This window comes from Polistes fuscatus, unplaced genomic scaffold, assembly GCF_010416935.1.
Source record: "Polistes fuscatus isolate 324 unplaced genomic scaffold, CU_Pfus_HIC Scaffold7, whole genome shotgun sequence".
Taxonomy (NCBI): domain Eukaryota; kingdom Metazoa; phylum Arthropoda; class Insecta; order Hymenoptera; family Vespidae; genus Polistes; species Polistes fuscatus.
The window spans coordinates 3,672,972-3,690,770 of NW_025113151.1; the positions used below are offsets into that span (position 1 = coordinate 3,672,972).

General features: G+C 30.7%; 1 protein-coding gene across 7 annotated transcripts in view; it reads left to right on the forward strand.

Moving 5' to 3' along the window:
- Positions 1–17,799, forward strand: part of LOC122524392 (inactive dipeptidyl peptidase 10) — a 130,247-nt gene that overhangs the window by 81,622 nt on the left and 30,826 nt on the right. For 5 of the 7 annotated variants that reach the window (XM_043646652.1, XM_043646656.1, XM_043646653.1 and 2 more), the window contains one exon: positions 4,362–4,641. In XM_043646652.1, the coding sequence (XP_043502587.1) occupies positions 4,540–4,641 (102 nt within the window). In that variant the 5' untranslated portion in view covers positions 4,362–4,539. Of the gene's footprint in view, positions 1–4,361; positions 4,642–13,824; positions 14,837–17,799 lie in introns of those variants that run through there. The other 2 variants (XM_043646655.1, XM_043646657.1) reach the window with 2 other exon arrangements.

Genomic DNA, 17,799 nt, shown 5'->3' on the forward strand with positions numbered 1-17,799 from the left:
GTGTTTTTAAAACGGTTGTATAATTTTATTTATTTAATATATCTTCATAAGTTAAATATATGATTGTTTGTTTGTTAGTTTTTTATTTCTATTATTAAATTATATTATAGAACAGTTTAAAGTTTTATTTATGTTTTATACTGTTTTTATGTGTGTCTGTTATATTTTTATGATTCAGTTTATTATTTAACCGTCTTCGTATACAAGGGAAATTGATGCTGATTTATAGACGTGTATTCGATTTATATTTTCAATATACATAAATTTTCTTTATAATCGGCACGAAGTTTTCAGGCAACTAAATACTTGATAGCATTTGGTTTCCCGGAAAGTTTGTTACTTTTTTGGGAAAAATTGATCTATATTTAAAATATATATTTCTAAATTGGTTAGAACTTTTCGTGCATCATAAAAGCTTTCCTTGTCTTACTATATCAATAAGCCTTCCACTTATAGGGCATTGAAATATATTAGTATATTCAGTAGGACCTCTTGGTTATGGGAAATTTTGGTTATCTGTTGTTTTTTCCTTTTTAACAAACATTCGAGTTTACCGTTAAGAAATGGAAGAAAACATTTTAAAAAATGTTAAAATAAGTCATAGAAATAATACTGCGATGTTAAATCGGATTTTACAATACTTAGAATAACGTGACAATGTTACAAAAGAAGATTTAATATCGATAAAAAATTTTTGGAAAAAAACCATTTTTAGTGCAAAATTAATAAACCCATAAAAATGTACACAAATAACAATATATGAATATACCAATAAATAATTTCTAATTGAACAACTAAAACAGCTGTGCAATTTTGGTTTTGTTCTTAATTGAATGGACTTGCACGACACAACTTTTTTCCCCAACTTTCCGTCAAAAACAGCTTGTTGTCTATGAACATCATCGCAAACGTCTGGAAACGATCAACTCGTTCCAATTAGCCCAGAACTTCAGGAGGCTCACTACTAACACTACATTGATCTTTTTTCTGTCAGATTGCAATTGGTTCGTTCCAGTTGTATCGCAATAAATCATCAAATAGATATTTTCTGTCTTTTTTTTGTAAATCTAACTTTTTTAATTTTTCAATCAACTCGTTTGATAGACAGGATATTAAATAACTTTTATATTCAATATCTATCCTTCAATAGTTTTATAAGGTTATATATCGCTCTACTTTCTCCGTTGATATGGTACAGCAAAAAAATCGGTATTGATAAAATCATCTTTTATTCTACATTATCATTAATCGATAACTGAGAATTAAGACGATTTTTCTTAAAAAAAGGTTTGTTTCATTGTGTTAAAATAATTTAAATATTTTCGTTTTTAATCCAATGAAATAACTCCTTAAGAGATACTTTAGATTTTTATACGATGTTTAAAATCAGGAACTCTCAACAAGAGAAGAATCCTATCATTCTCTCTTAAAGTTAAACTTAAATTAAACTTTCTTTTTTTAAGTTAAACTTTCTCGAAAAAGAAAAAACCTAAAATAATATTCTGAACAATGATAAAAGATGGAAATGGAATAAAAAACAAAAAAAAAACGATTGAGAACCACTGCTTTATATCTACGAAAGGAGAAATATAATGGTGTAAAAGATACAAAATAAATATAGATATCATTTCTATATAATAAAACTTAGTTGAACAATGATCTTTGAGAAGATATTTCCACTTTGCTTTTTGTGTGTTTTCGTTCATAGATACTCGACAAACTGAAAGGAGTAAATCCACGTAGAGATGTTCTGTTCATGGCTGACGGTGTGGCCGATGAATGAAATCCAAGGTGGTCGACCTTATTTTGCGTCAGCTTCTCAAGCCCTCCCATTCGTTCTCTTGCTACCCTTCCTCATTCCTTTCCATCCCCTATCATCAGCATCCCCTCTCCCCGTTCCTTCGATTACTCCCTACTCTTTTTCATCCCCCCTCTTTCTCAACTAGATCATATCCCTCGGTGACTGTTCCCACACGGTCTACCGCACTGCTGACGTAACGCACCCCGTTCTGACGTAACGAGGAAGGCGAACGTACCACCACCGTCCTTCTTGTTGAGGATAACGTCCTACCCCCCTTATTCTACCCGTTCTATATATTCCATATATTGCAGGGTAAATTCTCTATTCAATGTTACGAGTATTAGGGAGATCGGGCCAAGTTTATACTGCAATAGGTTAATACAATTTAATTCTCTGAACACTGCAGATCATAGTTACATAGGTAGTTTAATTAATTATTCAATGTTTTTAAATCCATTTTTTGTCGTTCCACATCATATATGTGTTATTGCAAATTTTTGAATTATTTTGACGAAAATTAATAAGAAGTAGGAAAAGTAAATAGCTCTGTTCAATTTAATTCCACGGTTTGAGAAAATGTGCTATGATCAACAGCAGGTTCATTCATTCCATTAATTATTATAATTAATTGAATTATTTCAATTACATTTTTTGTGTGATCTAAAATATGTTTTATTTATTTTGATCAGATCTTTGAAACAAATTATTGGCTATTTTGCAAAGTATATTTATTAAAATTTGACATAGGGAAATTTAGACACACGAGGGGTGCCAAAAATCGAAAAAGTTTCGGAACCATTGGAACAAACGACATTTTATTCGTAAATGTATAGTATATATCAATCAATTTTATTGTATATCAAATTATATTCGAGATAGAATCTTTTCATCTTCACTCAAAATCGTAACAACTTGTTCAACCACGAAAGGTGACTGGAGAACGAAAGCACAAAAATGAAATAAAAAGCATCGAAGCCGAGATTTCGATCGGATTTGCTTTTTATTCACAACCCAAAGTCTTTTGTAGGATCAGTTCATTCTCCTTTTACGTCACATAAATCCGTCCAATTTGAAATCTATAGCTTTCTACTACCTTTGCTGCATTTGATCGAACATTTACCATGAACACCTACGAGCAATAATTTTTCTTCATATTTTTCATAAAAGAAAGAAAGAAAGAAAGAACAAAAAAAAAATACCCAAATGTCAGCGATAAATTTGTACTCTCCGGTAAAAATAATAACTTGTACGAAATTAATTTAAATATTCAACAAAAACGTGAGTTTCAAACAAATAATTAATATAAATAATTATTGAATATCGTAATTATTAACTCAAAACTACATGTATCAATTGCAAGAACGATTAAATAAGATAAATTTAAATTTAAATGAAATCAAATAAATATTATATTTATCTTGTAAAATTCATTAAAAAAAAAAGGATATTTTCAGAAACAATAAAGAAAAATAAAAAGGAACACGAGTTGAAATGAAACGTTTCGTAATTGAAACTATAGAAATGAGATTTGCTCTCGGCTTTAATTTGATATAAATCTTCGAATACTCGTATTTAATTTACAGACCGACTCTAATGAAGTTTCACTCAGTCAGTCTCATTGTTATCCTTCAACTTTCCTTTCATTCATAGTATCATCTTCCTTTTCGCAAATCTATCGACAATGTTTGAAAATAAACTCTTGCATACTTTCGATAAGTTCTAGAATATTATTCTAATTATAATTGAAAACACATTGAACACGTTCAATTATTCAGTTGAATCTTGAAATTAAATGAGAAATTGATTTTTATTAATCTGATTTTGATTCAGACTGTCTGCCGATTTGTAAAACTATCAGCCATGTTGAAAATTAAATTAATATTTTATTAAATTTTTGAAGTTGGAAAATGGAGCACTTTTAATTATTCAATTAAACTTTAAATGTTAACTAAATGAGAAAATGATTGATCATTCTTATTGGTTTTTATAGTGATATGATTGAAATAATATGAAAATATTTTAGATTAGAATTTATGGAAAACTGTAGTTGATTTGTCTGATCAAATGACTGCTTATAGTTCACCACTGCGAAAAACTATAAAATGTTACAGGAAATTGGCAATGGAGCTTTTACTGGTTACTTGTGTTGTAAATTAAATTGTTTTATACAAACAATTAACTCGAAAAATATTTTGATTCCCGATTTTAGGATAAAGTTAGCGATGTATTTAGTTCTGATGATGAAGATTGCATTTTATCAAGCAATTACGTACGAGAAAAAACGTCGTTACATGTAATACATATTTTTCTTGTATTAATAAAATTATCTTTGCATGTTCTATATGTTATTATTTTCCTCAAACCCTTATAAAAACAATGATATTATTTAAAAATTTATCATTATCGATATTTACTCTAATTACGTATTTTTACTATTGATCGTGTTGAGGTCACCGGTGACCTAAACATTTTCAATTGAAATCCTGAAAAAGGATAAAATATTCGATCTTTTGAAAAGATTTTGCTATTGAAAGAAAAATTGTTATTTGTACATGTGCAGGTGAGAAGCTGTGGATTGTCGTGGTAGACTTTCGGCCCCAGGAGTGGCCCGGGGGTGGTTACCCTGGGGACCTCGTCGGGGAAGAGATTGGACTGGAAGGAGAGGAAGTGGCTGAGGAAGCAAAAAAAGAAGAAGAAGAAGGGGAAGAAGAAAACGAGGAGTGGAGGAGGAGAGCGCTATGAACGCCAGCGTCAACATCGAGAGGAACTCCTGGCGGCTGCCTCCCGACGAGACCGTCCAGGTCGCTGATCCCCGATCGAAATCAGCACAGGTAAAAGAGGTAAATCGCTCCAGCAGTCCGCCGAGTGGTATCCCTTCGTTCGTCTCTACAAATGAAAAATTATCGAGGCCGGGGCATTTATTAATACAGTGATGCCTGCATACTAGTATATGTATATGTGTGTACATAGTTATATAAACTGTACATATATGTGTATATCGGGTCTTAGACAAAGCATGCCAGTGATTCGTCTTTACTTCGATAGATGTCTTACCCTAATTTAATCACATAATTGGTTACGGGTTTTCTTTTTTTTTATACGTAATGAAGATTCTCGGGGTCAGTATTTGTTATTACAGTGATGTCTGCATACGAGTATATGTGTTAAGCGAAATAAACTATAGATATACATGCTGTTTATTATAATAGTGGATTGAATCAGAAAATTGAAAACATTGATTTTATAATTTATTCTTCAATACGAATAATTGTATTATAAAATAAATTATTTGATCAATGTTTTAATTACCGCTAAATTTATATGGATATCAGATATTAATCAAAGCATGCCACTGATTGTGTTACAATAATTTCAAATTAACGTGAACACACGATCCGGTTACGATTTTTCTATATAAAGTGAAAATTATCAAAGCTGATATTAATAAAAACAATGACGCCTGCATATGATTATATGTATATGTGTATATAGAGAGGAATTATATGTATATGTGTGTATCGGGTATTAGAACAGCATGCCAATGATTTTCGCGTATCATTCTACCTTCACAATCGGTTAGGATTTTTTATAATAGTTTTTTTTTTTTAATAATTATTATTATCCTAAAAATTTCCTGTACTTCCAGTTTTATGAACAAAATAGTCAGGATAAAGTTAAGATATTTTAAAAAACATATTTGATTGTGGGCAACTATTTTTTCTCAAAGTCATTTCTTTCCAAAAGATTTTATGAGTATTAATTTTTCAAATCTAATTCTATGATTATTTTGTACATTAATTGATTCCTGAATAACAAAAATATAAGACCTAGAATAAGATCATTAATTATCTATTGAGCATTTATTAGAAAATATTTTCATTAAAAGAGGTACGTGGAATTATTTCATGTGAAAAAATCGTCAAGTTCTATTTAGAAAAATATTCTTTTTAATATCTTTAAAATCTTGTAAACAAATGATTTTGAAAAAAATTGTCCATCATCGGATGTGATTTTTATGCAATGCTATTTTATTGGAAGCATCTTTTTTTTATAAAATCAAAAATAACAGTAATAATCAATGTGCATAATAATTTAAATGTCATCTTGATATATGAAAACTTGAACAACATTGAAAGTTCATAGATAAAATCAAATATCATTGAAAATGCATGTTAAAATGGTGTATCAATTCTTTGATGTTGCATCATGAAGCACGAGTTAACATCATTATGTATCACAAATAAAATGATTAAAAAATTGTACAATTTAAAGAAAATTAATACAGATTAACTTATACATGTTTAGAAATAATGAAATATCTTTTAAAATTAATCGATGATTGTGTGATTAACGAGATCAGTTGAGTAAAACTTTGTAGCTTTTTTTTATAGCTTTTACAAAACTTTGTAAAACAAGCTAGGAAGTTGCAATTCCATGTTTGTAAACATGGGAATTTTTTCATAAGGTTTAAACGCAATCGAAAAGCGTAAGGTAATCGGAGATCGTTGATTAATTGATATCCTTGTATTTATCTTGTGTACGCGTTTGAGTTTTTATTATTTTATGTGATGTAACCTTGGTTCTCTATGTAACAGAGATGTACCTTTTTCCGTTCGAGTTTTACGAAATAGTTTCATGGTCTTCTCGGCGAAATGACACTTCAATTTCGCGTTGATATATTTATATGATATTTTCCTACAATTTCATCTTTTACTTTTAGAATTTAATTTAACGGTATTTAGCGATGTTGGAGCAAAATTTAAATGGAATTTGCTTAAGTGATGAGTAAATATTCAAAGATTTTAAATCATTTCGCAAATACACACGTTACAAATGTTCACAAGTTTGATTTAATAAAACTATACGAGCTTCAAAGAAAAAAAAGTGTCATTTAAATAAAATTAATAATAATAGTAATAATAAGTTGATTTTATTTTCTACCAAGGCTTAAAAAACAATTATTATTTCGTTCTAAGTTTTAACACTTTCGCGACTACGAAACTAGCCATTAGTATGCCTTTAATGAATGGGTCGTTGTGCCATTAGTGCACACTGTACATGCTAAGAGAGTTTCGCATTTTTGGAGCTCCTAGTGTGTGCTTGCAAGGCGAATAACCCTTTACTCGTGTCAAGAGAGCTTTTTCTTGTTCGCTAATCAAATACGTGATGTCTAATTTGCATATCGTTACTGCCAGATGTCGCTAGTTCATTTGGTGCTAATATTTAGTGGAATATTATATACATATATATATTATAGCCGAACATAACCGGTACTACTCATGAAAGGAACAGTTATAAATAACCGTAATTTTGAATAATCATTATGAATAAATAACTTCGCGAAAACGAAAATTTAGGACAATACTATTTTAATAAAAAATTCCAAAAGTAAATAGTCGTTAGTATAAAAGCAGGCCAACTAATTGTAAGATAAAATGTAAACGTAGGTTATACTATTCAAAGGGTTAAATAAGGGAAAAGAATGAACGTAACTAGAATACTTAATGTTCGTGTAATAATAGCGTTAAACAGGGACAAATGAAGTTTAAGGGAACTGTAAAAGCCGTTATAATTATCCCTATTAATCGTATAATTAATAAGACGAGAGAATTTTCATTTAAAGGACAATCAAAGTTTCAAATTTATAGAAAATTTCTCATTTTAAAAGCGAATAGAGACCTAACCTCTAATTGATAATCTTCATATTATGGATATATATGTAAATTTTATTCATTATTCTCAAAAGAAATTAATTAATATCTTATAAAAGCACAGGTTGGAATGATTTAATACCTTGATTATGCAAGAACAACAAACGGTCTTAACTTTTCTTAGAACATTAATATTCCTGACTAACGTCTCTCTCTGGATTCTCACAGAATTAATATGTTACCGTGATCTTAGGTGTTCTTTATCACATATATATACATTATCACATGTATTCTGGTAAATAGCTCTTAGCACGATATTTAAACGTTCTTCTAACAATATTACAAACAAACTCTTACCATTTTCCGAAAAGAACACGTTTACCATCCGCTAATCGTAAATTTTGTATCAGTTTGATTGAATACAGTCAAGAAGACATTTACGATCAACTATTCTTCGAAGAACAGTACGCTCGAATAGATAATTTTAAACGATATAATTATCAGATCAGTTTATTGATCCTGTCCATTAAATTATAATCTTACTTTGTAAATGAAAATTCAAATAATCAATTGAACATACCCCCGTGTAATTTGTTTATCGGACAATTAAAAATTAAATGCAGAAAAAATTTACCAGGTGTATTGTTAGGTAGAATGGTTGGAAGGAATGTAAGGAATGAAAAATCGTGTTAATCGTAAACTTTATATCAGTTTAATGGATACCTCAATAAGACATTTACGATCAATTTTTCTTTGAATAATAGCACGCTCGACTAGAGATAATCCTAAAAGGTATCTATAATTACGTATCAGTTTATTAATCGTTTTTACTAAATTATATACAATTTTTTCTTATAAATGGAAACTTTAAATAATCAATCAAAATACCCCTGTGTTATTATTTATCGAACAATGAGATTGAAAATAGAAAAAAAACCGGGCATATTGTCAGATAAAATGAATGAAAGAGATACAAAGATTGTGTTAATCGTAAAGTTTATATCAGTTTAATTAAATTCTTCAAAAACGCAATCGGTCAAAAGTTATTCTTTTGCTTTGGAAGGGAACCCTTCAAAGGGATGATTGAAAGGAATACAAAAATTGTGCTAATTAGAAATTTTTTATCAGTTTAATTAAATTCGTCTAACAAGACACGAAAAAATCTTTTACAAAAAACATAAATTCCATTTAAATTATCCCCAAAAGATATTACAATATTTCTTACCAATTTATTGAAACCATAATAACATTATTTATCTTAAATTAAGAATCAATATATATAATAAGAATAATCAATCTTACATTCCAACGTTATTATTTTAAATTTCAATCTCTATCGTAGGTTGAAAGATTGAAAAAACAGTCAAGTAAAGAAAGGGAATCGATCTGAAAAGTTTTTATTTTACTTTGAAAAGTAACCTTGGGAATTGGAAGGTTGAATAGATGGAAGAGTTGCAAAAAATCGTGCTAATTAGACCGATGCTCTATAGATATAGGTGTATATGTGTGTGTACTCGCATGTACACATATATGCACATCTATATATATATATACTGCAAGAGGAGTACAAACGATCGTCGAGGGAGACTGATTCATTATGCAGTAAGCACTCCCTTTCTCTTTAGCCCTTCTCTGTCTCTCTGTCTCTCTCTCTCTCTCTCTCTCTCTCTATTTCTTTCTTTCTCCCTGTCCTCGCTTCTTAGAGAAATTCTCTCTCTCCTCATGGACCTCTTGAGAATTCGCTGTGAAGGAAAGCTTTCACGCGGATAACCGATAGCACCGAGACTAAATGTGCTGTCACGATCTCAGTGTTAAGGTCCCCATGCGGCTCGACAACTCGAGTTATATCCTGCAGAGTTTCGAAGAACGGAACTGTCCAGGGTTTGCCAATGCTTATGCCCAAGTACGCTGCTTTGCATAAACCGATTCAGTATACATCCGAATAATCGACTGATGGGAATGAAAATGAAACGAATTGAAAGAGGGTTAAGAGAAATAGGGGAAGAATGAGAGAGTTCAAGAGTTCAAGAGAGAGAGAGAGAGAGAGAGTGAGAGTGAGATAGAAATCTGCCACGATTAGAATTTACCAAGACCTTTTTCGTCTCTTGATTATCTCCCGTTCGTTCAAGCGGAACATCCGGTTTTTCGTTTCCAATGGATTCCCCTGTATATTAGAATAATTAAGTTTAGTCTCTTTCGTTCATTTTATGTATTTTAATTAAAAGTTTAAAACGTATATTATTGGATAATCTGAAAAGTTTGTGTCGCTCTCTCTCTCTCTCTCGAGATATTTAATATTATTTAGTTATTTATTATTTTTAATCTATAATATTATCTGAATTTGTATTAAGAGTGGTATACGTTTTACGGACAACCTAACCTAGTGTTACATCCCGATTGGACGATAGCTTCAAGTAGTACTTTGCCTGTTTGGTCACCCTGCATACACCGAGTTTAACCGGAATCAGGCGGCTTACAATTAGTTTTAAAAGGTAACGAATTAACTGTAGATACTGAATAAAAAGATGACTTTCTGATCAAAATGAAAAATATACTATGAGTTAGGAGAGGTTTGAGGGGTGATCGGGGTAGGAAGAATGACTTTACCATTCCGGAGTTCAGTTGTACAATTTTTAATAACAATTTATACTTACAAGTTTAAAAATGCAGTGAGTCTGAGGTTCGATCTTCGTCTAGACGCAGCGAGTACAAAATTGGAAAACGAAGTCGAAAATGTAAAAACTCACTTACGTTAATTTGAGACGAAATTAGAATTAAAACAGAGACTAAAATTAGAGAGGCTAATATTAGAGGATAATATTATAGATATCAGTATAAAAAGGAAGAATTTTTATATTTCCTGTATTGCATTTGTCAACCGATTAATTATTTAGGTAATTAAAATAAAAATGAAAGACAATGCGCAGCAATAAATGAATCTTTCTGCAATTGATATTTATTAGAATATTTTTCATTCTTGATTTGTTTAAGCAAAGTATCACGTTTTGTTTTAATTGGTCTTGTCAACTGGAATAATTATTTTTAATTTTTCATTAATTTTTTTTATTGATTAATGAGGGCAGAATATACGTCAAAACCAATGCCTTGCCTTCTGTTTGAAAATACCTATCTGATTTTTTTCTTAACAAACGGAATACTAAAGAGAGAAAATTGAAGTAGATCTATTATCACACTCGTCAGTAGAATAATTAGCTGATGGTAATAAAAGTGAAAAAAAGAATAAGGTAGAAAGAAAATGAGAAAGCAGGACAGAAATCTGCCACGATTGGAATTTACCAGGACCCTTTTTCGTCCTTGATTACCATGCTTCCATTCAAGCAGAGCATCTCGTTCAGAAGAGCAACCCATTTTAATAGGTTCTGTATACTAGGATAATTACATTTACCCTTCCATTAATTTTATATATTTATTTATGAGTGTAAGAGGTATAAAACTAAAGCGTTGGCTTTGGTTTTTAAACAAACGAACTAGTGAAACGAAAAAATTAATGTAGATCTGTTACTACAGACGTTAACCAATATTAGTTTTTTTCCCAATTACTCAACTTATTGGAATAAAAGTGTAAAAACATTTGAAATTTATTCAAATATTTGTTGTCTTCGATTATTTCACGAAAACTCAAACGGAGCGTTCTATATTATATTGTATAATAATAACTTTATTTAAATTAATTTTATTTATTGTATTTCCGAGTATAAGACGCACATAATAACAACGCAATGGTTTTGTTTAAAAATATTTTATTTGTTCTTAATAAACTAATCTTAGCACTGTAACAAGGAAATTTAGGTAGATCTGTTATCAAACTTGGTAACCCAATTAATGTTCAACCAGATAACTGGCTAATGGTTAAAAAATAAAAAAAAGAAAGGTAGTGAGATAAACATCTGCCACGATCGGAATTTAACAGAGCATTTTTCGACTTCGACCATTTTGCTTCAAAAGGAATATCTTCTCTCGTTTTAATGGATCCCGTATACGAGTATAATTACGTTTATCTTTTCACTAATATCATCTACTGAATTATGAGCATAAAATGTATATAAAATTCACGTGATGTTACTTTGCTTGAAAATATTCAACATTTTCCTTAACAAACGGGCCAATAAAATCTTATCACACTCGTGTCAATGTATTCAGTGTTTATTCGAATGTTAATGCGAATAGAAATAAAAGAAAGAAGGAGAAAGTAAATGAATAAGTGAAACAGAAATTAGCGGATATTAGAATTTATTAAGATTTTTGTTTGTTTTTGATTACCTCGTGTAAGTTCAAACAGAACATTATGTTTCGTTGTAAAAAGTTCCGTATGCTAGAACAACAACCCCTTAACTCATTTATAATTGAATCTATTTAATCATAAACATAAGACGTATATAAAATCAATGCTTTGCATCTATTAGGAAATATTTCACATCTTTTTGACAAACGAATCACTGAAACGAGAAAATTTAAGTAGATCTGTTATTACACTCGTCAAGACGAAACACGTTGAAACGAGGTATACAACAACAAAAAGGAGAAAGATAAATAGAAAGAGAAATATTTAGTGTGAGAGGATGAAAACTTCTTGGTCTAAATGGCGTGTAACTCTTGTTCTCTCCTGGATCACATACACAAGCGTGAAGTAACTTGATTATCGGCCTTTCCTGGTGCGATGAGTGTTAGGATTCCTGTAGTAGGAGAAGCAACTAGGGTATATTGAGTGAGAATGAGAAAGAGAATGAAAGAGAGAGGGAGGGAGAGAGAGAGAGTAAGAGAATGTGGATGTATCACCCCTTTGACTTTCGTGAGCAAGTGGTGGAAAACCCTTACACGCTTGAGGAAACCACCACGACCAAACCGACAACGGGCTTCAACCGACCATTGTATCACCGTCCAACCAGTCTCCGCGTATTACCTGCACAACTCTCAACGAACTGCTTTCTCAACTCACCGCGTTGGCGAGTCGACTCGATTTAAATATTAATGAGCGTTTGTTTTGACAAGAGTTTATCTCGAAACAAGTGTGTGACATTATTTCAACTACTACGATCGATTATCGTTTTTCATTATCAATACCGTATTTCATCGTTACAATGATAAATGCGTTCTGAATAATGTGCGATTTTTTTTTGTTTGTTTTTAATTTTTTCTTTTTATTATCTGTGATCGATATAAAAACGATGAAAGGACGTTTGCAAATACCGGTTGCCTTCAACCTGAGAGAGAAAGAAAAAAAAATATTATAAATATATAATGTATTTTTTTTTATAGATAATTATGCTACTTAATGGACACGTCGTTATAGTTCATAAAAAAACTAACCTTAATGTCGGACGATAAATTGTTGTGTTTTATCGGCTTTAGCGATCCGTCAACGCGTGGAAAATCGATTTCCAAGATCTTCTTCATTTTTCGAGAAATTTATCCGCCCATTTGTGTGAAGAAAAAGAATAACAAAAAAGAAAAAAAGGAACAAAAAGTGAAAGAAATTTTTTTCACAAACAAAGTGCCATGAAACTTGGTTGATCCACTTTAAGAATATACCACGTTAGCTATAAGCAGTTGACGAGCCATCGATGAAGCTTTCTGAACTCGATTATCGGCCCTTTTGCACGACCGATCCCGTGACATTTCGAAGGGGGTATATGTCGCTTAAGGGACACGTATATGAGTAAAAGAGGAGGAAGGGAAAGTTATATACAGGGGGTTTCATAAATGCGTGTCACAATGTTTCAGAAAAATAAATATATATATACGCAAAACCAAGTGTACAATTTCGTTTGAACATCTTGTCCGATGATATATCTCAATTTTCGTGTTACGAATATTAAAGAAAATATTCAAAATACTTTAAAACACGCTAGCTAGTACAGGTTGTAACATTGAATTACGCGCTAAAAATAAATACCCGCGTATACTTCGAATAGTCTCTCGAATCCATTTACTATCCTTTATTTCAGCTCGTGCATGCTATTCACTCACGTTGCATACACAATAGTTTTGAAATGACCTCAAAGGTAAAGGTCTAATGGATTGAGATCAGGTGGCCATACGATGAGTTGTAACTTCAATGTTCTAGTTTCTCGAAACGGTCTATGAATGGATTAAAACATTAGTATAATCCGGAATCCTACTATGTGGGGAAATTTTCTTGAGATAAATGACGTGGTTTTAATTCATTTCCCGTTGGTACGGTCGTCGTACATGGAATACAAGTCGGTCATTTTAACATAAATGTACGAAATAATTTGATCGATTTTAGAATATTACTGATTGCCGTTAAAATGATTTGCGAGAATTAGGCACATAATTGAACAAAATTTTGTTTGGGCTTAATATCGATAGATATTATTTACTTACATTAAACAAGGTCAAGGCGTACAATAGTTTGCGTTGAGAATATTTTATTTAATCATTCATAACTTGAAAGCTAAGGTTTATCGGACATATAAGGAGGGAGTGAGAATCACAATGATCTAAGTCATGAAAGTAGTAACTAGGTCAATGTAAGATCACTGTGTAGAACTATAAATGAAATCAGAGAAATGGTATAAATCATTTTCGTATAATTTTGACTCTCTGACCATTTTGATTCACATCATCTCATCAACATTAAAAAATACAACATTTGGATTTTTCACAATACTTCGTCCTAACTTTTTTATAGCTTAGTTTATGATTACTTTGACTTTCCTACTGCCCATACGTTTATACGACATTTTTTATTAGCTTTAACACGTAGATTTATTTCTTGAAATATTGATATACAGTTATGAACCATCCTGTATAGAGTCGATAGACTGTTCAACCCCTTTGATTTCCCTTCTCTCTCATTCTTTCTATCGAGCAACAGCAGAAGCAGTAGTAGTAGCAGCAGCAGTAACAGTAGATTGGTTAGAGTAAGATAGCGTGAGAAAGAGAAAGATGGAAGGGGTATTTTCACTCTGTAGATCTCCTCCTCGATGAACCGAGGTGATACCCGTTAGTCTGGCATTGTCTGGCCTAGAGAACGCTCCTACCTGCCAACTAGAAGTTTCTTTCGTTCATTTTTACACTAACTCATTCACTCATTTACACACACACAAATCAGAGAGCTTCTCTAGGTCTCTCGTCATGAATTCAAGCTTTCGATTGTGCAAACGTTTGGTGAACCGATGAACAAACTGCCGACGTTCGATCGTCTTTTTACTGTTCGAGTAATAAATTCAAGTTTTGTGGGAGAATAAAAAGAAGAAAGGAAGGAAGAAGAAGTAGAAGAAGATAAGGGAAAGATAAAAAGAATAAAAAAGATGGGTGAGAAAAGACAGTGGCTTTGACATTAGCATCAGCATCTGAAGATTTTATTCTCAACGGGGGATATATCTGAAAGATGTCAGAGGTAAGTTTTAGATTCTCTGAAGCTCTCAATCGATAGATAGACAGACACATAGGTAGATAGATAAAGGGGGAAGTAATAAAGTCGCTTTAGGGCATTTAAACTTTTCCAAATCCTATTCGTTGAGTTCAATTGAAGTAGAGATCTTCTTACCGATCTTTCTTACCGATCTTTCTTACCTTTTACGATTACTAGGGATCTTCGATAAAAAAGAGTAAAAGTAAGGAAGATAGAGATAAGTACAGAAACACATGCATTGAATTCGCATAATCTTGGTAGCCAAGAGAGAGAGAGTGAGCTTTCACCTTTTAAGAGGTTCGATCGATTAACGTTTATTGAGCGTAAAGTTATAAGAAGCTTAACGATCGTGGCTAATTTAAGGGGAAGAAATACGTTAATCGTATATATTTACTCTCGATTTTATTGTGACTATGTGAATTTTCATTTTAAGGGTGGAAATGATAGAAAGAATGAGAGAAAGTGTTTGAATTACGTAAGGGTTGTTCAGACATGCTGTATGTCGCAGAGACGTCATACTTCATCGATTTTACCGTTCGTTCAGAATTATAGCTAGACACGTGCACGAATAATTAAATCGATCGGTTACTACCTGGAATATTCTTACGATTTATAGTTTCTTATTTGTATTTTCTTGATTTTTATTATAATATTAATAAAAATGAATTTATCAAAATTATTTTCTCGAAGGATGAAAGTTCAGAAATGTTTTTTTAAGTTTGTTAGAAAATGTTCAATGATTTTTGTACATTGAACGTAACAATTTGGTACATAAATTATAATATTTTTTGTATGTAAACAAAATATCGAATCAAAAATTTTTGTATAAATGAACACAATTTTGTTAATTCTTATATTTTTATCAGAAATTAAATATAATAGAAATAGTCAAAATTAATTTGACAAGTATTGGGCGAGTATTACTATTCTTGTAAGTTTTTAAAACAATAATAAAGCTTACGGAAAACTAAACATAAATTGTTTGGCGCATAAATTATAGTATTTTTAATATCTTAACAAGATGTCAAGATGAAATAATTTTTATGAATGTAAATAGAAATAAATTGAATTTTTTTAACCATCAAATTTCGTTTATAAATGTATTGTAAAGAAATAAATGTATTGTAAAGAAGTATATCAAAATTATTATCAAGCATGATAAAAGCTCAGCAATATTTGTTAAGTTTGTCAGATAATAATAAACATTTTAGAAAATTGAACGTAAATAATTGTTAAGTAAATTTGAAGATTTTTAGCATACATAAACAAAAAATAAATAAGAAATATTTTGAGTAGAAATAACGATTACTCAGGGGAAAAAATCAATAGATAGATATTTTGAATTCTAATATTTTTTTCCTAAATATAATAAAAACGAATACGTTAAAATTATTTTCACGAGGGATGAAAGCTCAGCAATATTTTATTAGTTTGCCAGGCAATAATAAATCTTTCTGAAAATCTGAACGTGACAGTTTCGTAGATAAATTTTAATAGTTTTAGTATATAATATAATAAACAAAAAACACAAAAAAATAAAATAAATGAATACGTCGAGGTAAAATATTCGTATGATTGAAAAGAACTTCAATGATATTTTGTAAACTTGCCAGAAGAGACGATAAATCTTTGTTTCTTGATTCGGTCAGTATTTATCGAGCCAATAAACGCTATGTTATCGTACGTTGCTTTTTCAGGACTTCTTTCCTTATCTTTCTCACGGTTTAATTCGAAAGAAAAGAAAGAAATAAAGATGGTCTTGAGGTTTCTTTTTTTTTTTTGGCTCGAGCTTATCGTCCTCTTCTTTTCTAACTTTTTCTTTAGGATTTCAAGCTTCTTGGATTAACGTCACTTACATGAGGTCTTGCAAAAATAAAAATAAAAGAAAAATAAATAAAAAGAACAATACAAATAGCAACAAAAAAGAAAAAAGAAAAGAAACGTAATTTCACCAATTCGTATTATGAACTCGAAAATTAAGAACGAAAAACTATGTTATGTAGAATAATCGGTACAACGCTCTCTTAAAATAAAGCAAGACGTCGTATATTAAAAATAGAACCTTCTATTAAGCGAAACGAACGAGAAATAGAAAGAGAGAGAGAGAGAGAGACCTGATGTCGTTGCATTTAGCTCAAACGCATTTCCGCAAAGGAAATCGTTTTTGATATATTTCTGTATTTAAAAGGCACATGTTGTTCAAAGTAGAATGAAAATGAAGAAAAATGGATGGAGAGGGAGAGAGACAGAAAGAAACAAAAATGATCAAAGTTCTCTATTAACAAATAAACAAAATTTGATGGAAATAATTCACACGGTATCTCGTACATTCTAATTTCGTGCATCCAAACACTGTGATAATCTAGCACAGCTGTTCAACTCCACGGTCTCGTTTCGAATATTAGAGAACCTCTGACACTAGTAAATTCTAACTTTCAGAGAGAGAGGGAGAGAAAGAGAGAGAGAATTGGTTCATAAAGGTGGTTAGGAGTGGTCAAGGATGGTTCTGGGATGAGTCTTGGTTGAAGTGAGAATACAAATGCTTTAGTATATGATCCGTTTATAGTCCAAAGCAATTAATTCCAATTTTAGAATTTGTTTAAATTCAATTGCCAAAGCATTTGATTGATGCTTTACTTTTTATAAATGTTATTAATTTTTTTAATACATTTTTATCGATTAAATTTGACTGCATATTTGATCAATGTTTAACTGTCTTTGATTATTTTTTTTTTTTAAATAAATTATTATTCGTTAGGTTTAACAGAATAATTGATTGATGCTTAATTCTTGTTTAAATGTCATTTTCGATATATACTTTTATTAATATAAAGGCTTAAGAGAATACTTGATTGATGTTTAACTTTTTATAAATATTATTGTTTTTATATAAATTTTTATTGATGATCAAATTTAACAACATATTTGAATTAATGTTTAACTTTTTC